General features: G+C 38.0%; 2 protein-coding genes across 3 annotated transcripts in view; both read left to right on the top strand.

Moving 5' to 3' along the window:
* The window catches only part of METAP1D (methionyl aminopeptidase type 1D, mitochondrial), a 56,063-nt gene extending 39,310 nt beyond the window's left edge, over positions 1-16,753 (top strand). For both annotated transcript variants that reach the window (XM_053470501.1, XM_053470502.1), the window contains 4 exons: positions 9,588-9,685; positions 14,389-14,436; positions 15,827-15,905; positions 16,112-16,753. In XM_053470501.1, the coding sequence (XP_053326476.1) occupies positions 9,588-9,685; positions 14,389-14,436; positions 15,827-15,905; positions 16,112-16,190 (304 nt within the window). In that variant the 3' untranslated portion in view covers positions 16,191-16,753. The remainder of the gene's footprint in view (positions 1-9,587; positions 9,686-14,388; positions 14,437-15,826; positions 15,906-16,111) is intronic.
* Positions 16,754-20,286: 3,533 nt separating this feature from the next.
* On the top strand, positions 20,287-24,393 carry DLX1 (distal-less homeobox 1). Its single transcript, XM_053470504.1, has 3 exons — positions 20,287-20,599; positions 21,066-21,265; positions 22,732-24,393. The coding sequence occupies exons 1-3, from the start codon at positions 20,287-20,289 to the stop codon at positions 22,981-22,983; spliced, it is 765 nt and encodes a 254-aa protein (XP_053326479.1). The 3' UTR covers positions 22,984-24,393.
* Positions 24,394-25,498: the final 1,105 nt, after the last annotated feature.

The following is a 25,498-nucleotide window of genomic DNA, read 5'->3' on the forward strand; positions in this document are numbered from 1 at the left end:
TAACATTTTCTGTTATTTGATTTTAAACAATAAATCACACAAACAAATTAAGTCATTTTAATGTCATCCACGATACATTACAGTTGACAGTTACTATAAATCCCAATGACTACGCTTTTCACAGTACCTGAGAGTATGCAGCGCCAGAAATGAGCTTTTATTTCAATCCATCATTAAAAAAAGAGAACATGAGATAAAAGTTCGGCTCCTTTGCAGGGGAATCAGAGTGATTTATATTCTGTTTGTAAATCAAAAATGTCTCATTTAATTAACACATTTTGACTTTGAAGAAAATTTGAGTTATATTAAAAATAGATTTATCACAATTAGATCATTTTAGATTGTAATTCAATAAGGTAGATTTTTTTTAAGTTTAGTTCATTTAAGCTACTAACTGCAACTCTTGCTCGATCCACCCCTGGAGCCGGCTGGCAGTATATACCGTGCGTATATTCGGCTGAACTAATCTCCTGTAATAATTTATATTCAATAAGATTGATTTCTTTTATTAATTCAAGTTACTAACTAGTGTTAAAATACACAAGTCAAAGGAATACATGAAACAGCTTTAAATTCATTGTTACATTTTTCAATTAAATACGTGTTTGCTAAAACACTTAACAAAGCCAAAAAAAATATCAATAATAAAGGCGTGTAAGCAAAAAATATAGAATATATATATATATATAAAAGAATATAGTGGGCACAATAATTAGTGTTGTGGTGAATTGTGACCATGTCAGTTGGCAAAATTACGTTATTTATAACATTTAGATGACTGAGTTAATAGGAAAATGTTTTTATGTTTAGCTGTTAACTTGTGAGACTTAGTGAATCGTATAGACCCTTTTGTGTGCATTTGATTTAATTAATGAAATAATTGAATGAAATAATTTAACTCATCATAAGATGAAGGCCATAATGGGAAATGTATCTAATTAAAGTTAACGTATTTATATGCTGTGTGACTGTAGGTTCACTGCAGATGATTTTTCTGATAAGCTAACTGGCATTGGGAGGAAATTACATCAGAAAATCACATTGAAGGCAGCTGGTATCTATGTGGTTTATTCACTAAAGGGAGACTTGTCTGGAGCGTTGTGTTTCAGCTCCGATACGTGATGGAGGTCCAACCCAATGAGCTTCGGCTGCAGGAAGAACGTGGCTGGCCCTGTATAACATGACATTTCTTCATGTGACAAGTCTCCTCTCCCATTATGTTATGCATTATACAGGGCTAGCTCAGTGTTGGCCATTTACAGTATAATGAATAGTGAATTGAGGGAGCTGAGACCTCCATGTGTTTATCCATCTACCAACCTAAGGTCTGTTGTCTGTTGCTTGATCAGAAAGTAGGGTATAAAATTATGACGTTATACTACGGTCTTCCCTTTTCCCCATCTTGATTTTCCTTTTGCTCATTTTTTTTTTGTGATGGGACACAAATTTCCCATTAAAAATGCTAAAATTAGGGCCACGTTTGATTTTCTGACAAATGTATGAATTGTGGTGTTGGAATCTTCATTATTCCTGATTACCATATAAATCCTCTAGACAGTGATACAAATACATGCATCATGTTGGCACCTGTCATGGAGAACTTAATTATGGAACTATTCGCATTCCATTTTTTTTCCATTAATATTTACAAAGACCTTTTTTTGCAGCCACATACCAGGAATCTTATGTCACTTTAGATAAGTCCTACAAATTAAATGTATTATTATTTTATATAGAGCCTTCAGATTCTGCAGCGCTGTACAAATGGTAGACAGGACATAAAAAGTAGTAAATAGCATAACAAGATGACATACAGAAACAACAGGTGAGGAGGGCCCGGCTCAAATGAGCTTACAATCTACCTATTCAAATGTAAGTCAAGCTAATGCCTTTTGTGGCCACTTCATTATAGGACATATCCCGCGATGGATCGGGTTGACCGACATTAACTATAGACTACGCAGGGCAACTCGGTTTCTCTTGTAGGAGGTCACAGGGTTGTCCTTCATGATGAATAATGAGATTGGGGGGTTGAAATGTTCATCCTACCCAAAGCCCATAATTTAGTGAATACCCTAAGTAGGGTCATTGGGGCAAATTAAGTACTTTGGTTACTTGTGGTGTTTTGCACCCAAATTGCTCTAGTTTTCTATTTTTTTTTATAAGATTCTGTATTTGTTGGCAACATACATTTTTGTTAAATAACCATAACTAACTGTATTTTTATAAAACAGCTGAATAGTTTTCTAGGAAAATACATATTTTTTATGTCAGAACTATACATTTTTTTCAAGGCAAATCCTAAATTACAATTCATTTTTCAATGGATTAAAATAACGTCAGCGTAAAACAAAGCATAGGCATGTGGAAATATTTATTTGTTGCAGGTCTAAATACTACGTTTTGGTTGCTATGGGTAATTTTTCTCATACAGAAATGAAACAAATTCTTGCCTTTTTGGCATTTTTCTCATATGAACTGTAAATACTGAAATTAAGCCAAAAGCCGTCATCACAGACTCACCTGGAGAAAGTGTTATCGTCCTGATGAGGGAATGTCATGAAACTGGAAACTTATTATTGCTCCAGCGATGTGATCAATACCTGGTATTTTGTTGAATTATGGTGTGTGAGATCGTTCTTTCCGCTTATGATTCTAGATCTTGTGTTCAGTTCAATTCATAGTCCACATTCTTTTTTTCTGGTAGATTAACAACTTTGTAACAACTGCCACATCTGCCACTGATATAAAACGCTATCCTTTATGTTGCAGAATTATTTTAGTGTTTTAGTTTATTTGTAAATAAAAACATCCTCGCCCTTGCTTTTCTGTGCACATATAGGGACTTAGCATGAATGTATATTTTGTTTATTTTGTATAACTGGTTTAAACACATTAACGTTCATACCTAGCAAACGCCTTCTGCAGGAAGGGACATCTTTTCCTTTTATAATTCAAAGTTAAATACCTCCCAAGTGTCTCAGTTCGGGGGGGACAGTTTCTGGTGGCTCTTCAGGTATAGTGGCCCCGATCATCCCCCTCGCAGGTCTGGCTGTGCCCGTTCTGAGTCTATCCATACCCCCTCCCTGCCTCTACCCATACACCCCAACACAGATGTCCTGGATTGGACATCTAAAATGTTGGGAAGGGGTGTAGAGTTAAGATGGGGAGACTTCTTGAAAGTCATCTCACTGATTTAGTAGTTTTTGTAGTGGACAACTGTCTCGAACCTTTATATTTCATAGCGCTATCACAGCGTTAAAATGTTAAACTCCCAGAGAGAATACACCCTACTGTCTGCATCCAGTACAACTCTAAAAGACATTCCCACAGAACTCCTGCTGCACCTGTCCAAACACTGGGATATCGTACAGCATTCATCCTTAAAGAAACCCTATAGCTGGATGCGGAAAGTAATTTCACATGTGGAATTTAAGAAGCATTAATAGGAACGATTTAAGATATGCATAGTTCTTAAAAAGCAGTTTCTTCATTCAATGGTAGAGGAAAAACAGCAGCAGTTTCCAGGTAGCCTGACCGAACCCTACTAGATAGTAAGCTCCTATGAACAGGGCCCTCCTCAACTTTTGTTTCTGTTATGTGATTGTTATGTGATCCATTGCGTCTGGTCTATGTTATGTGATGCATTGCGTCTGGTTTATTGATTGTACAATGTTGTGGAATATTTTTGGTGTTATATAAATCAATAAAAAAAACAATGGACAATAATCCCAAAGAGAGGAGAATTCAAAGTTGAAAGGAACATTAAAGATGTTGGAGGTTCCTACACCTTTGCGTAACTCCCCTAGGTATAACTTTTAGATGAGACATTAAAAAATAATGTGTAATGAATGCAAGTCTGGATGATTCACCTGCTGAAAAACAAGTCAAGTACCTGTGTCTTTTTGGGGCATCTGTACCTTGCATGAGCCATGACACTTTGTCAGTAAGTAGCCAAAGTGGATTTGGCCTGATTCCAAAACAAGTTGTATCTCTACCCTCACTTTTGGTATTCTGTAGCCAGACCGCCACTAAGAATAGAAAAAGAAAAACTTCTGTTGCCTTTTGGGTGTAAACTCATCTTTGTGACATTAGATAAGTGGGAGTAGGAAATCTTCATCAACAGCGCAATGTAAACACAGCTGAGAGGTGTTCCGGCCCTCGCTATTGTATGTGCTGTGATATGTTGGTCCATTTCATTAACCAGTCACCAGTATCTTACATTATGTTTTATGCCTGTTTTGTGTGGCATCTGCATATATTTACTGCTATACCAGACAATGGTAACCGTCTGAAGCTAGGTGTAAAGATAACATTTTGAATTGTGTTCATCGACCTGGGAGTTTGCAGGAGAGTTCAACATTTCCATTCCCTGATTGTCCATTAGGAAAGGCCAACCTCAGCCAGCTTCTCTTCCAAGAATGACTGAGCCGGCCCTGCACAATGCATAGTTAATGTATGATTTCTTAAAACTCATCTAATTGATTTAACTATGCATTACCCAAGACCAGCTCATCCTTTTATGCAGAAGGAGCTCATGGGAGCTTGGCCTTCATAATGCGAAGTAAAGCCGGAGAGTTTAAATGCAAACACCCAGGTCATGGGTAAAGAGTGCATTGCAAACATGTTTCCATATTTATCATATAATCAACAATAATCTGTTTGCTTTTTATGGCACATGTTTGCTTAATATGGAGGCATCACCTTTCTCCAAAATGCTCAGTCATTTTTGTACAGAAGAATTATAAAACCCCTTGCCCACAAAATGCTTCTTTTTCAAAGTTTTAAAAATTATTATTATCATGGTTAATTTAAAATTAAGGTACTTTTTATGCTCCACTTTTGTTGTTACATCTATTATTCAAATGGCATTGTTTTAGCAGCATTACTTTACATATTGTATTTGGGATTCTTGTGGTGCTATATGGTATTCTGTAATGGAAGAGGAGTATGGCTTCTGGAGTCAATCAGCTGAGCAGCATTGGGCGGCATAACTACAGGAGACGCAGCAGCCGCAACTGCAAAGGGGCCTTCCTCTTTAGGCATGATGGCACAAACAAGCTATTTGTGGCAAAGATAAACTGGGGGCGCTGACAAGCTGGAGCAAACCATGTCACAGGCAGGCTGTTTGGGGGCACTGATAAGCTGCTTGGGGCAAATGTGGCACTGTGGGACATGTTACTTGTTGAAGTTGGGGGGGCCCTGGGCAATTTATGCACCAGCACTAGATACACAAAGCAGCACATGTACTCTCACACACAGTATGTAATATGCCAGTAAACTAAACAGTAAATATACATCTAAAAGATTTCTCTGGTTTAATCTAAATGTTGTTGCTCTGCTTTTGTAATATAGAAATAAAGGAAGAAGCTGGGCCCAGAATCTGTTAAATATTTAATTATAAAACACAATTTAATCTGTTTGTGTAGGGAGCCCTAGAGCTTTACAGAGCTATAAAGAGCTGAACCCACCATGTTGGTTATTAACTGGGCAACAATGGGTTAAAAGAACAGCACATGCATACTATTTTTGTTAAAGCCACGCCCACTTTTGTTCATAAAGCTCAGTGTATCATGATAGACTGGAGCCACACCCACATTACCTCATAAAGCTTGGCCGTGTCATAATAGGCTGGAGCTGTAAAAGCAGGAGCCGGCAGTGTGTGAGCTCAGTTAGGGCAAAAGAGTCCCGAGTTATTTAGACAACCAGCGACTGCAGTTAGTGTTTGGGGGATCCGTCCGTCTCGCTCTCGGGCAGCACAGCTCATTATCAGCTCTTGATGAATGTTTGTGAGGATCTGCGTTCCCTCTTCGATCCGGGGACATTTTTTGGTTACCATTTTATTCTGTTCTTTAGTGTGAAACGAGCCGATCGCCTATTCAAGGGGTCAGGAAGAAATGTTTTACTTGGAACAGAGACAACCTTTTGCCCCCAAGTTTTTTCACCTTCCTCTGGATCGCTAGGCAGGAAGTTTAGGATCAGGCTGTAGGTTAGTGGTGGGGTCTACAAGGATTTTTCCCATTAGGGCTGTTTGCCCTAAAGTTTTCTTATTCTCCGTTGTCAATATGCTGTTTTCTGTTATAACTTAAATAAACTTTTTTTTTTTTTTTTTTAAATGTAAACTCTTGTGTGTGTTCATTTGAATCTGTCCTTAACATATCAAAAAATGAGTGTGAATGGAACACAGGGCTAACATTTTTATGATGTCATAGCACTTTGGCATCAAAAAGAGAGATTGTCCAAATATTTTCACTGCTATGGGGAGGTAATACATAAAGAGTGTGAAGAACCATCAAACTGGTCGGATTCGAACAGCACAGAAGAAAGAAAAAAAAATGCCCCAGCGAGTTGGATGCGGGGTTAATGGGGAAGGTACTCCTGGCAGATACTAAACCAGCAAAGTGAGATAACTGCTGTGATGCAATCGGCACTCTCATCAAAGGAAGGGGTTCAATAAACCCAGCTAAAATCTAATATACACTTTTTGCTTGATCAAAAATGATGTTCATTTAATCCATTTAACTAAATGACATTAAATTCAGATTCTTAAATGTATTTAAATCACCCGGAATCAAGAAAAAGTGTTGTAGGCGGGACTAAGTCACCCTCCAATGAGATCAAAGCTAACACCTTTTATCAATATCATAAAACTAATGGCTGGGCTAGATTCAGGAACGTAACACCTCATGCAAGTCAAAAATGTTTAAAATACATTTATTAAAAGATCCTTAATACTTTCTTTATACTGATTTCTGAACTAAATAACAAAAAATATGAGGTCACCCCTCCTAATTATTGAATTTAGGTGTTTCCACCTATTGCTAAAAGGCGTATGAAATCAAGCACATAGGCAGCCTTATCCATAGACAAACATTGGCAGTAGAACGGGTCGTACTGAGGAACTTTAATCGTCATCGGATGCCACATCAGATGCCACATTTGCTATAAGTCCGTTCCTGAAATGCCCTGCTGGATCTGCCCCGGTCCACTGTAACTGCTATTACTGTGAAGTGGAAGCATCTAGAAGTAACAGCAGCTCAGTCACAAAGCGGTAGACGACGCTCCACACAAGCAGCAGCTGGAGGGGTGTAAAGCGGTGCGCCACTGGATTCTGGAGCAGAGGAGACGTGTTCTCTTGAGTGATGAATCCCACATTACTATCTGGAAGTCTGACGGATGAATCTGGGTTTGGCGGATGCCGGGAGAACACTACCTACCGGAATGCATAGTGCCAACTGTAAAGTTTGGTGGAGGAGTTCTTAAGGGTTTGACCTCACAAATGTTCTTTTGGATGAATGGGCCCAAATACCTGCAGACACACCCCAAAATCTTGTGTAAAGTCTTCCCAGAAGAGTTGAAGCTTTTATAGTTGCAAGGGATGGGGGGCAACTCCGTATTAATATCCATGGTTTTAGAATGGGTCATATAGATGTGTGGGTTAGGTTTTCTCATACTTTTGGTCATATAGTGTAATTTATGTGGCTTGCTGTGAGGAATACATCCATGCAGTGGGCATAACTACAGGGTTCGCAGCAATGGGAAGGGGCCTCAAAGCTGCCTGGAGTCCCCAGTGGCTTCACAGCCGACAACTTAGGCACATGGCCTGGGAACATGTAAAATCCAACTTCTCCCCGTTGGTGTCCTGTTGTCTGCAGTACCTAGTATTTCTTATATTTGCTGGATGTTTTGTTGCTGACCTCGGATAGTCTTTGATTTGCATGTTTGCCTGTGGCCCCTTGACCTTGGAACAGTGTTATCCTTTTTATGTTACCCTTGACCTCAGATTGCTCTAACCTTCACTTTACATATGTGTGCCATAGTGTATGTTGGGTGGGCAAAAGGCAATGATGGTAAAGACAAGCTGTTTGGGGCAGAGATGCACAGATAAACTGGGGGCACTGACAAACTGGAGCAAATATGACACAGGCAGACTGCTTGGGGGCACTGATAAGCTGCTTGGGGCAAATGTGACACTCACAAGTTGTTTCAGTGCAACGGAGATACTCACAAGCTGTTTGTCGGAAAAGGTGGCATTGTTGGACAGGTTGCTTGGGGAATGTGGGGGACAGGGCAATTTTCGCACCGGGGCCCTATCGTTTCTAGTTATGCCACTGGCAGCATTAGAAAACACCTCAGAATGGACAAGATGCAAGAAGCAGGCAAAGGTTGGGTGGGACTATAATGCAGTCATCCCAACCTCTGGAGCCACTGCTGTATTTCCATTAGGGATAAAATGCTATAACTGGAACCAGTCTACCATGGAATGAAGAATGCATGTTGTTTAGTTATGGTGATAATTTGGTCCCTTCCCTGTGTGCAGCTGTTAGACCAAGGCTGTTGGGTTAGACTAGGCCAAAAGCATAAACTGTATTAAAATATAACACAGGTGCAAAAAGAATATGTAATAAACCCATATGTAGGGTAGTATTTTGTTAGCATTTGCAAAATAGGAATTTTGATTATATCTGGTTACTGGTATCCCTAAACAGTAGGAGTTACATCTGGTATACTTGATGATGTCACACTTAGGATTAGAGTATCCTTATAATGGTACACACAGGAGGAATTAAATATTACAATGTATCCCTTTCATGCATTAGCCTTCAAGGTTTTTAAAGTTCTGTGCTCTGTCAGTAAAGAACAAGCCGTAGGTTGGTGTGACTTCTCCAACTCATTTTTAATTCCGCATAAATTATAGCCAGTGCCATTTATAGAAATGCTGTATTTAGTATAGCGTTATTTCCCCAAATTAATTTTAATAGATCCTAATGAATAGGGCATGCTTATGATAACAGCGCATCTGCATATGATTTGCATTACATTTGCAGTAATCTCTTTCTAATGCTGGGCTTTCAATGTGATGTTAACCTATGCTAAAGTGCATTACTTTCTGAGGTTGTAACATTTAATGGCCTATCGAACCTCAGTAAATCTGGCCGTAAATGTCTTCCCTTCCGTTTAAGTGTTAACAGCGTTCAGACTGTATGAGTGTCTGGTGCCAGAGATTGCAACATATCACAATTAAAGGAATATGTTCCAGACTCTGCGTTCAGTTGACCCATAATGCCTCCATAACTCATGATCTGTGCTAAATGTATTACTAGAGTTTCAAGCTTCTAGATTATGGGTTGAGCTATTTTATTTATAACATTTTAAGCTTTTTATTTGAATATTTTTAGTAGTTTCTTTAATGATATCATATTTTTATTTATACTCCATCCTTTCCATAAAGTTCAGGTACACATCATGTTTTTAGGGTTAAAGCGTTGCTTTTTAATGCACCGCATAATTCATTGCTGGAGACAAAACTTGGAGACCCTGATTAATAGGGAGAAATTGGAGAAACGGTTATGTCAAGTAGAAATAAAGTGACATTTTCTTTTATTCAGGTAATAGAGTATATGTGTACGTTCGCAGATTCAGCAGGCCATCACAAAAAATAAAACCTCTGCTTTCATAAAACTGTAATTTCCAGAATATCTGTTAGAATCATGTCAACTCAAAAAGTAACATGTAATGCAAATAAATGCTTCGGTTCCCAGCACTCACACTTTTCTTTATACCTGTGCATCTTCTCATTTATAAAGCCGGATTGCCGAAGAGAACGATTTACGAGTCTGCCCTCATTTTGTTGGTCACGGAATCGGTTCTTTTTTTCACGGCCATCCAGAGATTTGGCATCATGGTAAGTAAATATCATTGTAAAGTCAACCACTTCAATAACACAATGTGTGCTTAGAATGATTTCGGATTAGATCCAATTATTTCCCATTTTTTATCAGTGGTAACAGAAATTAGACGTCCTTTTTTATTATTTTCACAGTGCAGATAGATAAGTTTGATGAGTTTACATAAGTTTCTGTTTTCAGCGCCTATATATATGTTGTCAGATAACAAAGGTTAGATTAGAAGCTTGAATGAATATTATACTAATCTTTAGCATTTATAAAGATTTTTTTAATCATTTTTGTTTGTTTGTGCCTAACCTGAAAAAAATATGCAACATTGCTGACTATAGGTGAAGGGGAAGCACAGTGTATGGACTGTACAGATACCCAAGATGGATATCGGCAGGAACATGTATTGCAATGCAATAAGAATTGTTATAGTTCCTTTATAAAGCTCCATAGTCTAATTGTTTCTGTCCATTTAATTTTATTTGTGTACATGAAGAGCTCTCCGCTCCAGTTTGCACCAGATCACATTAATTTACAAAATTGTCGGCAAGTGTTCTTGGGGAGCGTTAGGCGTTGGTGGGCTCCCAAATGCCTATAGACTGCATTAAGGTAGATCTCAAGCTGGTCTGAAGTGACTGTGGTCACTACCCAGTTTTGGGGTTTTCACATAAGAATTTGAACATTCTGTTTCGATGTTGAATTTAGGAAACTATTGCCAAGATGTTTTGTAATGACCTTCATGAAAAACCGCTTTATTGTTCCATTAATCAGGATGGCAAGACCCAAATGCCCCCTCCAGGACCTACCTTGTTGAAGGTGATCCCCATGCACTCAGTGCCAGATTAAGACCCTTTGGGACCTCTAGGCAGATGGCTTTTGGGATCCCTTGGCAAGACATAAATGCACACTCGCACTAACCCTTCCCTCCCAGACACCTGACTTCTCCCCACAATGACTATAAGCTGCCATGCTAGTACTACAGACTCATGTTATACCCAGCCGAGTGCCCACCTCACCAATAGCCTGGCTGGTGGCACTGTGGCAACTGGATTATCCAGTAATGCACCAGGGGGCCACCAGATCTACCAGTGACAGAAGAATATGTTCTTCTTATTCTGTAAAATCTACAATAAGAGTGTATATTTTTTTAAATGCTCTAGAACCATCTTTTATTACTGCAATCTGATCTGAATGCCATTTCTTTATCATGCAGACCCTGCTCAGAATCAGCCGGCCTACTTCCCCTTCTCTTCTGCGTTAATTATGAAATTCCCCTCCTGCCATTCATAGCTTAACATTCTTCTGCCTGTACAAACTGCTCTAATCTTTCCTTGAACGCTTCTCACTTTTGCTATCTATAAAGATTTCCCTTTCTGCACCGTTTTTTCTTAATGCTCTCACGTGGCTGGGGCCATTTAATTATGGCTTCCCAGATCTAGCAGTCCTCGTGTCTGAGCCTCTCCCCGTGTTAATGGCTGATGTTTGTGTAGAAATGTTAAGTGATTCACTCATGCCGCTTCTGCACCTAAATCTACACCTTCCCTGGATCCGTCCCTGTAATTGTCTCTTGGGGTAATTGGACTTATTATCACTGTTTACATTTTAAAACAATTTCTTACTTGTGTACCCAATCCAGGTGTTTTATGAACGTTTTATGCACATCAATAATATAAATAATAAAAGCAAAAAATAACTAAAAATACACAAGGATCAAGAAGGATATCAAACAAAATCACATTAAATATAACCCGATATTTCCATATATGCGCTTTATTTTGGTGGGGTTTTTTGCACAAAAGACTTATACATTAGATGCCTCTTTTTTTTGGTCTTATTGTTGATTTTTTTGTACACAGATCTGTGTTTATTAATACTTTTTAGAATATGCAAACAGTCCATCATTCTATCATCTTCTAAGAATTATTATTATTTATTGTTTTATATAGCGCCATCATATTCTGTAGCGCTGTACAATGGGTAGACAGGATATAACATTATATAACATAACAATTTGACTTACAGAAGCATACTACCTGGAAACAACGTTATTGTACCCAAAGTTTACTCACATTAACAAAAATACAATACAGACGAGAATGCGTTCTTATTTTTATAAACAGTTTATTGGTTTTTAAGCTATACCATTCTGTCTACTGTCCTCTCACGCTTAGAACACTTTCCGTCCCATGACATTAACCCTGTGTGTGCATCGGTTTGACCGAGTCTGGAGGCAGAAGCATGATTTCTTTCCGCTGCCTATTAAAAAGGGCCAGAAAATGTTGTGTCTGTTGGACAAACTCATACCTTGCAACATTCCTTACTAAGATGAAGGTCGCCTCTGGCTTTTCGTTGCATCATCAATGCCATCCCATGACTGTAAATGAACTGGTGATGACATGCGCTTTAAAAGGTTCGATACTCATCTCTATTACAGTCCATTGGAGTTAATAACTCAATGGCCCCCATGCCTTGCTTTGACCATTCCTCCCCCTACTTTTCTAATTTAATCCAATATATTATTATAAGGTTTGGGCTCGCTGAGAACCTCCTCTCTCCGATCTATCTATGCATTATGAAGGACCTACAGTGGTGAGTTGAATCTTTGAGAAAAGTGAAGTTGGCCCCGCATAATGCATAGTTAAATGTATATAACCATCCCATCAGTTTAGCTATGCATTGTGCAGGCTTTGGGTAGGAGGATTTCTTCAGAGTGCGTTCTTCATAATACATTCTTAATTTGTTGAGATGAAATGTTTAAATTTATCTCAAATGCAACTCGCCCTTTAGTGAACAAACCTCATTACCTTCTCATACAACACATGCAAATGTTTTTTTATGAATATTCTAATTGGTACGTGTCCGTATTTTGTTGAAAATAATACAATAATGGCCTCTTGACTATTCTACTCAACCAGCAGTGTAGGATGCCACGTTCTAGGTGTGCCAGTCTCCTACCACCTTTAAGAAGAAGCACAATGAATAGCGCCAGTGTATATAATTATACTGGTTTTATAACGTTCAACATATCCTGGTGGCCAGTTGAAGACGACTCTTAGAACTTATTGTTGGGCCAAAGAGGAGGGCGACTAAAATGGTAAATTGCAAGATATACTAACAGATCTTGAGATTTATAGTTTGGAGGAGAGGAGAGAGACAGGGGGCATGTGATAGAAGCAGTTAAATACTTTAAATACTAGAGGGATTTAACAAAGTACAGGAGGGAGTTTTATTTCAGAGGCCATACTCTAAAACTGGAGGGTCGGAGGCTTAGATAAGGACCTTTTATTTTACAGAGAGACTGGTAGATAATGGTGGTAGAGGCAAATACAATGACTTGCATGGGCACATGACTATCCTGACTCTATGGATCTGAGTCTCTACATTGGGAAATATGGGCAGACTAGATGGACCGATTGGTTCTTGTTTGCCTTCAATTTTGTTTGTTTCTATGTTTCTTTTAGCCTCCAGTGCGCTTAACAAAGGTCCTTCTACAAGTAAAATATTGCATTTTGGTGGCGTGATGCATTAAACAGCTTCATTTCAGACTCAGTTAGATCACTCTTTGGTGCTCAGGAATGAGCTGTTTAATGATTGTTGGTTCGCCTAAACCTGATATTTGTTTCTGTTAATCAAGCTGATGTGTCTGGTGATGTATAGACTTGTTGATTTTTGCATTAGAAGACAACAGTCCCACGGTTGTAGACACTAATTTCTGCTTTCTGTGAGAATGCTATAATCAGCAGTGATAAGCCACACAGTATCTATAGATTTAGGGTTCCTATACCATCACAACATTTCCAGAATTCAGCGCCTCCTAATACAGTTTGCTTATGGCAATGCTTGCAGCCCAAAATATTTATCAGAAATTCCATTTCAAACGTATTCAAGTTTTTTGCTCTGATTGGGGGAGGGCGAACGTATTCATACATTTAATCCCCCTTCTGGCTTTGAAATAGTAAAGTTTCCTTTTGGGTCATTTTGGATACCCAGCGCGGCTATGTCTGACGCGAATGGCAGGAACGTCATATCACATTCTGACACGTTAACCCAACAACCCGATGGATATTTGCCTGGTCTGGGAGTTGCATCCTACTAGAGATAGCGCAACTTGATACACCATAGATGTTAGCATATAAGAAAATAAGGGGGTTATGTATAAATCTGCCCCAAGGAAAAACACATAAAATTGCAGTCCTGCCAATGTAAATAAAATTTTGAAGCAAAATGTTATAGATTGCAAATTCCATGCCAAAAAATGATTAAAAATGGTGACAAATAATAAACAGACTGCACTAACCACCAAATCCTAAACGGTAATCTCACATCACTATGTATAAAGGTCATTTACAGGCTTACCTTTTTTGACATAAAACTGCATTAGAATATTAAAACTAGCTAGAGCTTTGTGGTTTTACTTTGAAGTCAATATAATTGCTTTGGATATATTTAGTTTACATTTATTTTACTACAAGGAAACAGATCTGTGGCAAAACTAGCATATGAAACCTCTCCTTTCTCCTCCCTCACCCTTATAAAGGAATAAGGTAATGGGGAGGAATAATCCTGCAAATTCTTGAGAACATGAAGTGAAGGTTGCTGCTCCCATGGTATGCTTGGTTTGGAAACATCATTACATAGGTTAATAGTGTAATGTAAAGTAACACGTGGCTTCTCTGCCTTTTAAAGGTATCCACTTCTTATTTTCTTTCAGCCAATGATAATGATTTGCTCATGGAAGAAGGAATGGCGTTCACTATAGGTCAGTATAATTATTCAGCCAAGTGTTTTGTTTCCTTAATTATGCCTTGAGAAACTGTGATACATGGAAGCCAAACATACCATAGTCATGTGATGTGTTTACAAACATGGTTTCTAAAAATAATGCCAGACATGGGATCTCTGCATGAGAATAGCCATCCCAAAATACTTGGGGAAAGGGAGGAGGATGATGATGATGATGATGATGAAGTACACTCCACCTGCAGAATATCTGAATGCTTTCATTCTTTCTGCCTCACCCCCTTTGAGTATGAAAGGAGTTCCTGACCCATCTGGCATTCAGAGATGTAACACTTGGCCCACATTTTGCAGCAGGTATCTGGCCAAATGTGTTTGCCTTCAAAAGAAAGGCCAGCTTTAAACATTTAGCAGTGGAAGTCCCAAGACAATTTATCCCAACTAACCTTTGACTCTTCTGGGTTGGACCAAAATCAGGATACCCTTTCTACATTTTCTCCTCTCATCATATGTGGCTTGGTTATTCTGTTAACCCATACATTGCAGAACTCATACTGGATCAAAAACAAATTCAAATGAGGAGTGTCGGACAATCAAGGGCTGACAGCCTTTTCTAAAATGATGTAAAATGTATTATTATTGTTAGAATTATTATTGTTATTATTGCTGTAATAGTAATAATAACGATAACAACAATAATAAATATTACATTTAACATCTTTGGAAAAGAGGCTGCCAGCCCTTGAATGATTTTGATTAATTTGATCTATACATATTCTGCTGTTTGCTGTACAAAAAGTAAACAGGACATAAGTAGAACATCACATAAAAACTTGGGCTCACACAAAATGTGTGGAGGGTCCTGCCCCTAAGAGCTAACAATCTAGAAGCGTGGGTTATAGCACAAAAGTGTTTTAGTTTTTATTTTAAATTTAAAGTTAATATTGTTTATGTCCAACACCAAGTACACTGGTGGCCGGTATCTCTTTGACTAAGCATCCTGTGCAGTCTCCCTTCATTTCGAATCTGGTGTATTTTTCACGTGTAATTTCTCTCCAAAGCCTTAAGCTTTGCAGGGTTCAGATGCATTAACCCCGTGATCGCTGGCTTCGCTAAAATGGTTACGCTGATATTGCATTAAATGTCAGTCTGTATCCCAGAAGCGGTAACCGTAAATTGTCGGTGTCCGTTCCCGGTGTCCGCGCTACGGCAGCTTAGAAATTGGGAAAAACTTACTAACGATTACTGAGCCAGATCGCTTTTCTTTGTTCTGCGTACGGTCCGTGTCTGAGCAGCGGATTCGCGGTGTGCGCAGATATCCCGCCGGAGGATACCGGGGATTCTATATTCACACAAAATCACTGGCAAAAAAAATAAGATCGTTTCTCTTTTTTTTCTCAATCGCATTCCAGAACCTATTATAATGGAGGGGTCTCCCGGGTATAAAATCCTCAAGGACAAATGGACCGCAGTATCCACAGACGATAAAAGGTGACTACAGTAATATTCAGTATACAGTATATTATATATATATTATTATATATATTATTATATATATATATATACACACACAATATGTTCCCAGGTAAGGTTTGAGTATTTTTATTTTCCAATTAAATAAATAGGAGATTTCTAGACTTCTGTACTATCCACTTGCTGGACTGTTACCCCCAGTAACTATATAATGTATATTTCAGATCAGCTCAGTTTGAGCATACCATTGTAATTACATCAGAGGGAGCGGAAATCCTCACCAAACTGCCACATGAATCTTAAGGACTCGGAATCATCTTAAGGACTCCCTGATATTTCTTAGCAACGATTGGAAAAAAAAACGGGGAAAATCCCTGATCAGAACTTTGCTGACACCGGGGACAACGGTGCGACTATCCGGCAAGAGGAAGCCAAGGCTGGGCTCCCATAAGCCTTATGGATACCGAAATCACATATTACTCCGGAGTCTGCTCTGTTATTGCCCAGATCGCAGCCCTGGCTTTGCAGAAATGCCCCGGGTCAGGGGCCACAGAACCTGTGTATACATACAGAATGATTGCTGTGCACACCCTCTACAAACACTCTGATACTGATGAAGTCTCATATAATATCAAAACCTCTCTAGAAAACATTACACATAAGCACTGATTTACCCGAAGTGTAATAATGTGTCTATTATTTCTTAAATAAAGAGCAACGAATAATAAACTCGATTTTATTGGATCACACAATTATAAAGTGCACTATGTATATACATTGTAATGCGTGTGTGTGTGATATATATTGTCTGCAGGCATATGTAATAAAGTGTTAAGTATGGTATACATATAATATTACCATCACAAGTTAAACACGAATTATATATAAATATATATATATATGTCCCTTCCTGGGAGGAAGGTGTTATTTTTACGGCCGGACAGTGTATGCTATTTGAATAATCTACAAAATAATGTCATGATAGACAGAGAGATGTTCATACCAGAATAGATGGGGAGGAAAAAAAGTCGGTTCAAGACAGTGTTATTGTGGAGGGAACGCGTGTAATGTGTAATTAGGAAGCAGCTAATCAGCTGCCGGAATGTGAGCTTTTAATTTGGTTTTCAGACTGTGGATCCCCAGGCACTGGGCAGGCACTGGGCAGGCACTGGGCAGGCACTGGGCAGGCACTGGGATTCAGTCCAACAGCAGCAATGTGCAGGAGCGACACACATGCCCCAGGTCACAGTGATCAGCACATACACGGTAACCATCACCCTGACCACCTTCTGCTGGCTGCCATTCTCTCAAACTATCTCATCTTTACTGGGAAACAAATTAACCCTGTAGGGAAAATGTATTTTTAGATCTTGACTTCAGAATTTCTAATTTTGCTTTGTTTTGTCTGCATGGGGGAATCTAAAATTTGACATCTGCCTATTGTGGATCGTGGTTTATTCGTAAATTACAGACACTAGAAATGCATTGACAATAGTAAACAAGCCATTTTCAATACTTCTATTTTCTTTCCTGTGCACTAAACATTTATCCTTCTGATAAGACAGAAAAGCATGACTTCTCAAATTATAGTCCATAGATTAAAGGATTAAATACAATAAATTCAAATAAGATCACAACAATCCCCCTGCATTAGTTACTATAATTACTAATAATTATTTATTTGAGTTCCTTACGGGATAAACCAGAGATCCATACAAAAATTTTTTTAGCAAAAGAACATTTAAAATTTTAATAATAAAAGTAAAAACCGTGATATTATTTGACCTGGTTTAAATATTTTTCTGGGAAATTTATTTTAAACAGTATCAAAACCCTTACACATATATCAGAAAGGCAACATTTATATGATATATGCCAAGGCAAATATGTTTGATTATGTTGTGTAATCTGATTAATTCGGTAAAATCTTTAGGGTGTGTTTACAGAGGTTCATCAGCAATCATTTTATAAAGACTGCAGGTTTTTACCAACTGCTGAGGTAACAAGCTGTTTGTGGGGCAATTATAGTGAGGTTTTAGTATTTATTGTACTCATTTATAAGCTTAATTATGAACGTGGGTAATACATCAGGAAGCTTAGTTTTATTACAGCTAATAATAATTAATTACTGGGGTTTTATGAATGAAGAAACCAGTCCTGTCTCTTTAACCCTTCCTTCACCTACAAAAGGGATTTAAAACAATAATAATAATTAATAATACTAATAATACTATAGATTAATGTTTATACAGTTTAACCCTTTGCTCACATAGATACATGCAGTGAAATATTACCTCTAGCCGACAAGAGATTGATTGATTTGGATATTTCCCTAATGAGTCAACCCTCATTAATATAGTTACGGATATATCCGTGTATTCATATAAATAGATTTCATAGATCGCTTTTGAAAAGCGTTTCACTCTTTCCTTATCATATTCGTTTAATCCTCTTTTTTGTTAGTCATTTCAAGAAGCGACAGTCTAATAATTTCAGTCATTACATTGGGATTCTTTCAAACAAAAGAATAATGTCAGTATCACGTGTCAGCTGTCTTAAGTTTGTCAGGGAGGCACTTTAAACACAATTTGGGGGGTATAGACAGCATCCTAAAACAGCAATGCAAGAAGGTGCAGTGCCCTAATATACCCTCACCCTATGCCATTAACCCTTCAGGGCCATGCAAGGATTTATTGTTACACTTACTGAAGCATTACATCCAATTCACAAGACCACCTGTACAAAGTGCTATATCACAGGTTCCTGGCCTGTGCCTGTATGTATTAATGTGTCTTTTCTGGTGACACCCTGTCTTTACAATGCCATTTTATCCTTGAGAATTCCTACTATATTTATCTGCCAGCAACAGTATACTTAAATGTAAGGGTTGCATTATTAGGATATCAATAGCAGAGACACCTTGTAAATGGTTTATGTTTTTGGGGGTTTTTCTTTTTTTTTTTTTTTATTTCCCTTGTCCAAAATTTGGTTTATTACAAAGGTTTTAAGGGCAGTGTGATAAAATGTACAATGTAATAGAAAGGAATATTTAAAAACTCAGCTCAGGCCAGATCAAATCCCAGGCTGTTTAATAATAAAAGGCAGCATGTTGCTATTATTGTTAAATATATGTCTAATTATGCGTATGAAAATTAAACATCAGTGTTATGCTAATAAGGCTGCTTCAGCTGGGGATCAAGCACTTAGAGTAGCATTTAATCAAATGAATCCCTAATACAGCTGCACGTGTGAACTTTCACAAGATCAGTTTCCTTGTACAGTCACACCACTAAATTATGGAAGAAATAATTATGATCAGTTTCTAATTATCCAACAAAGTAATTTTAGGGGTTCTCTAGGCCATTTTTAAAACGTGGAGCAAAGCACAGCAAAGGGTCATAGTGATTCTATATTATTACACACTATAGGATGGAAATGTATAATCGGATGAATAATAATAATAATAATAATAATAATAATAATAATAATAATAATAAATTAGGTTGTGTGTATACGGAGGTACATTTAATGTTTGCTCCTATAGGGATATGTGCACAGAATCCACGTGATCTAAATGTTTACAAATTGGTCAATTCTATAGATTGTGGAACAAATGATTACTGCCACCTCGTCATTTTGCAATTAGCACGGGCCCACTGAAATAACACACGTGATTGTGGGGTCACTGCAATGATCACTGTGCTTATTTTTGGAGATGGGGGGTGGTCGTATTTACAGAATCCGACATATAGTCTCACTGCGGTCTAAGCAAGGATTTATTGGTGTCTGAAATCGCAAAATGAGTGGAAAAATACTGGGTGGGGGCTTCTTCATTTATTGTATTGAACCAAAACCTGTGCAATCGCACAAATAAGGGAGAGGGACGCAAATAAAGCATCTGCTCGATTATTAAAACAAACCCATGGAATTGTGTTACCTGCACTGATGTCACAGCTCGGTGTGTGTATATGTTCCTAAGTATTGTGTTGTTGTATATTACAGATCACAGGCCACTGGGAAGTCTTCCGCAGCTTCCTTTCACGCTCACTTTTGCAGTCAGGCACAGCCCGAGGCGCGCTTTAACCAATCCCCAAGCTTCGATTCAGCTCGCCGACCAATCAGCGACTCCGACTCATGAATATGCAAAGCGGGCTGAGTCAAAGCTCCTAGGCGAGTTTGTGTAGCTCTCCACAGCCTCACGCTTAGGAGTTTTTTTTCCTTTTTTCTCCCAAAAGAGACAAAACTCCATTTTCTCATGAATGGAAAGTGAAAAAATCCGATCCGCTTAATCCGGGATCCCTTCCTATAAACAGGAAAAAAAATCACAAGAAGGGGGAGATCTACCCTTAAAAAATCCCCCCCACCCAAAAAAAATAAAGGCAGAAAGAAGAGAGAAGCAATGACCATGACTACAATGCCAGAGAGTATTAACAGCCCGGTGTCAGGGAAAGCGGTGTTCATGGAGTTTGGGCCACCGAACCAGCAGATGCCACCTTCCCCCATGGCCCATGGGCACTATTCCATGCACTGCTTGCATTCCGCAGCTCACTCCCAGCACGACAGCTCGTACAGCGGCGCCTCATCCTTCTCCAGACCCCTGGGCTACCCCTATGTGAACTCGGTGAGCAGCCATTCCTCTAACCCCTACATCAGTACCGTGCAGTCCTACCCCAACAGCAGCAGCCTCAGCCAGACCCGCTTAGAGGAGACAGGTACAGTACGAGTAACAATGTATCAATCTATGCCCCTCATTGTATCCCTCACACCCCACCCCATGCCTACTGCCGCCTGGGGACCCCCGATGGAGGAGCCCCTTGTACCCGCTGGAGCAAGAAGCGAGCGATCAGAAGGAGCAGCAGCCAGCTCTGTGTACAAAGCGCCCGTTGCAACAGCAGCCCAGATGTGCACGCATTAGCCCCCCGTAATTATTTATTGCGTGGCGCTATAAACAATGTATGCAATTAAGGGTAATTAAACCTAAACTGCAGCATGCTGGAGGAAAAAAATAGGGCACAAAAAAAAAATAACATTGCATTGGCTGCTAGTGGATCCTTTGTTGTTTCTGAGATTTGATCTGTTTCTTGTTATTATTGTGTATAATTATTATTATTATTATTTATTATTATTTTGAATGTTGTTGTTGTTATTGGAATTACCTGATTTTTGTCTGGTGCACAGGGGCAGATTCTGAAAAGAGCACAGTGGTGGAAGGTGGAGAGGTTCGATTCAATGGCAAGGGCAAAAAGATTCGCAAGCCCAGGACTATATATTCCAGTCTGCAGCTTCAGGCTCTGAACAGGAGGTTCCAGCAGACCCAGTACCTGGCACTGCCAGAGAGAGCAGAGCTGGCGGCTTCACTGGGACTCACCCAGACACAGGTACTCTATGGCACAAGTTACCCTGCGAACCCGCCTCTAGAAGAGCCTAGGATCCTTTACATACCCCCAGAGCCCTGCTCACACAAGCCGAGGATCCTTCACATACCCCCAGAGCCCTGCTCACGCAAGCCCATGATCCTTTACATACCCCCAGAGCCCTGCTCACACAAACCTAGGATCATTTATATACCCCCAGATCCCTGCTCACACAAGCCCAGGATCCTTTGGTGCTCCGCTCATACAAGCCCAGGATTCTTTACTTACCCCTTGGTGCCCTGCTTACACAAGCCCGTGATCTTTCACATCCCTGGTTCCCTGCTCACATGTAGCACTGGTAATGAGCAATTCTGGCACCCTGATCACACACAATGCTGGCATGCGGATCTCACACAACTGCCCCTGATCACCATCGCTGTGGCGCTATGTCTTTTTCCAGTGGCAACATTGTCACTTTTTACCCCGGCACATAACTCACTCGCAAGTCAAATGCCCCCTTCCTTTGCAGCACTGCCATTTAGTACTAATTAGATTTAAAAAAACAAATTTTCCAACACAAACCCGTGCTGGGACATTAAAAACAATTACAAATCTTTTAAATCATAATTTTCTTCTGACAAAATATAAAATGCTAACATCAAAATTCCGTAAATAATTGTATACATCGCCAGGATTAATGCAGGGGCCCCCCACCCATCTGAATGTTTGAATATTAGATATATTTTACCAAATATATTTTGTTATTTTATAATTTTGTTATTTATAATTCGCATGACTCTTTGGTAGTTAAAGTACTGACAGGAGGGGTTTAAGAGAGCCTAAGAGAGTGACGGTATTTTAATCATCTCTTTGATTCTTTGATACAAAATTTTGCTAATTGTATGGTTTCCTTGTCTGCCAATCGAAATAAAAAGTACATAAAGCCCAAAAAAAGAAAATCTTTTTTTTTAACATTTTAATAGCATCACTATTTTCAGCAATATCTTAGTAAATTAACTAATGTCTCTCTTCTTTTTCGTCTTCTACTTATAACATAAAGGCAATTTAAGCCGTTTCCGTTAAATAGCATTATATATAAACCGCATGAACTGTTTGCACAACGGGTTTTATACAATGTATTACTTTAGCTGAAGTTAATTATATGTTCTCCGGACAACACTTAATCTATAAGTAATTTTTTTTTTAAAAAACCTATGGCATGTAGGTTTAAACGTCTTAAAAATGAAAATGATTTATTATTTTATCTTATATTATACAGGCCAATATTTTTATAAGTGTGGATGTAATCTACATAATATAATACAAAATATACTAGTTATATACTATTCTATATATAATTTAGAATTTGTCATGTTTATTAGCCTTTTCTTGATATATGTATATATATATATATATATATATATATATATATATATATATATTTGTTCATAAATTAAATATTTAACATTTGTTTTTCTTTCTTCTACCAGGTGAAAATCTGGTTTCAGAACAAAAGATCAAAATTCAAGAAATTAATGAAACAGGGAGGAGCGGCTTTGGAAAGCAGCGCATTGGCAAATGGTAGGGCGCTCTCTGGCAGTTCCCCACCAGTACCACCAGTATGGAACACCCCGACTTCTTCTGGTAAGACGTCTGGTACCCCAGGAGCCTACATTCCAAGTTATACTTCATGGTATCCATCAGCCCACCAAGAAGCTATGCAGCAACCTCAACTGATGTGATGCAGTCATCATTTGTTTTGGCCCACAAAAAAAAAAACTTATACAAAAAACAAGAAATTTTGAAGACATGAACATAGATAATAAGAGCTCTGTGCCTTTAAACCATGATCACTCCATGGCTGGCATGGTGGGGCATAGAGAAGCTCGGATCTAATGCGGGCTGGTACCCAGCTGTTGACTGCAGATCCTCTCACCAGGCACCAAGCAGCCTGGCAGCCAGAAGACAAGCAGGAACCAACCCTATACTGGGGACAAACTTGGATGAGGACACAAACAAGGATCCTCTCATGTCTGTCTTTGTCTTGGTAACATGTGGTCATTTATCCAACCTCTTTACTTAAACAATGACAGTTATTATTGGGAAATAGAATTTGGAACCATCTTCCTGCAACTTACATTTCCCTTTGTAATCCAAACTCCAAATCTTGTTCTGCCTCATTTTTTCTAGTTTGGACAAAAAAATGTAATGTTTTTATTTTTATGTTTGTGGGTTTAAGATATTTATTAGAAACAAAAAATGAACAAAAATAATAATAACAAAACGATATATAGGCTACCACTAAGGTTGCACAATACAATAAAATGACCTGGTTTGAAAAAAAATGCACTGATTTTAAAAAAAATCAAATTATTGCCGTTTACCGATATGCAGAATATGGGTATAATTTTAACTTTTACAGTAATTTTTCTACTTTTAATAAAGAGGTTGGGTCTGAGTGTTTTGCTCCATTCCCCATAATAAAAAGAATACATGTGTGTTGCTGTTTTTGCAAATTAGGGCCTGTTCTTTACTGTATTTTGGTACCCTTATAAAATAATTGTTATCTAGCAATTCCAAGACCCCATAGTAATGGGCTATACACAAGACAACAATATTTAACCCTTTGGAAATCAGATTGTGTGTAAACCATGTTGCTACACACTACAAAGGGTTAAGGTACAGAGTCTTGATTATGTATCTTAAATGCCAATTGATTGTTTTAATTATTATTGTTATTTTTTTAAAAAAATCTTGCATATACTAACCCCATCCATGCTGGAAACCATATAACCCATATTGCAGAACAGTATGTTGAATAGGCATCCAGTGAATGAGGGGTTAATCTCTGCAAGGCAGAGCCCTTGTACATAATGTTATTATTGTCCTGTAACATGTTGCACAGATTGAGCCCTCTTGTTTGTTCTGTGTGCCTGTAGCCACCATGCTTTGTGAAATGAAGATCTTCTTTGACATCTTTGTGAAATTTGAAATGTGATTACTGAAAACAGTTGTGTTTAGTGTTCATATATGTCGAAAGTTTAGTTTTATATTGAGAATGTTAACTTATTGCTTTGTATCTTACAAAAAACCTTTGTAAATAAGTTATAAAATTTCTTTAAGGCAGTAAAATATGGTTTTGAAAAAGACAATATGCGTGAAGTTTTGACAGAACTCTGTTTCGAATGTTATGAAGTTGGATTTTTTTATTACACTAAACATATACATTTATAAGTATTGCCCTACTATGATCATAAATAGAACATCGGGTTTAACGTTTTTGATTAACACGTATTCCGTTTATCACACACACACACACACTGTATTATATTATAATAATAGAGTAACTATGTATGCAATATATGTGTATATACACATAATAATACTCCAAAGTATATAATAAATATAAACATATATATATATATATATATATATATATTATTACATATGGGGAACAAATATTATATTATGAAATTGTTATTAAGTTGCAATTTTAAGGGAAAGAGAGTCTACACTAAATAAGGTTAATATGAGTGCTTTGGGAAATACAAAAGTAACGATGCAAATTTTATGCTAAAAAACTTGTTTAAAAATCTTATTTTTATATTATTGCTACTGTAAAATCTTAATAACAGTATCATATTTAGTTATAGCATGGGGTATAGGAAATGTAAGATTAATACATGATTGCAATAATTGCATTTAGACATCTGAGATACGTTATATAAAATGTACCGATGTAGAAAATGCAAAGATCCCAAATGTATTATTTTATAACCCTTATGTTAATATTTAAAAACAAGCTAAGTCTTAAATAATATTAATATATTCTGCTGTTAACTATCAGGTATAATTCATCTGAATGAAATTAGGTCTTAATTATACCTTTAATTAAGCAAAGCCACCAATGCAGTAAAGCAGGCCTCCAAATGCAAACACTGCTTTTGATGTGGCTTCCTTTAATGATTCCCATCAGCACATTCTGGACTCATAATGTCTCCTGAAATCCTGGACCTGTAATTTTAAATACCCCTTAAATTTATATCAGCCTGAATCAATGTGACTTACAGTGAAATATTGCGTAAGTGGATTGTATATTTTTGGAGGTTGGGATGTTTTCTGTTACCTAGAAATCTGAATTGAAAAAAACAGATTCTTGCCTTTTTAAGACCTAGATTTATACATTTTATCAGGCAGATGTGGTTTAAATATCCCACAGATGCTTTGTAATGCCTGTAGATTTTGTTCTGTGATTGG

The sequence above is a fragment of the Spea bombifrons genome, chromosome 7 (genome assembly GCF_027358695.1).
Source record: "Spea bombifrons isolate aSpeBom1 chromosome 7, aSpeBom1.2.pri, whole genome shotgun sequence".
NCBI lineage: Eukaryota > Metazoa > Chordata > Amphibia > Anura > Pelobatidae > Spea > Spea bombifrons.

Bases quoted from the DNA above. Each gene is read 5' to 3' on its own strand.
- DLX1 (XM_053470504.1), top strand. From the start codon at position 20,287: ATGACCATGACTACAATGCCAGAGAGTATTAACAGCCCGGTGTCAGGG. The intron at 20,600-21,065 runs GTACAGTACGAG...TCTGGTGCACAG, and splicing joins GACCCGCTTAGAGGAGACAG to GGGCAGATTCTGAAAAGAGC. The intron at 21,266-22,731 runs GTACTCTATGGC...TTCTTCTACCAG, and splicing joins TGGGACTCACCCAGACACAG to GTGAAAATCTGGTTTCAGAA.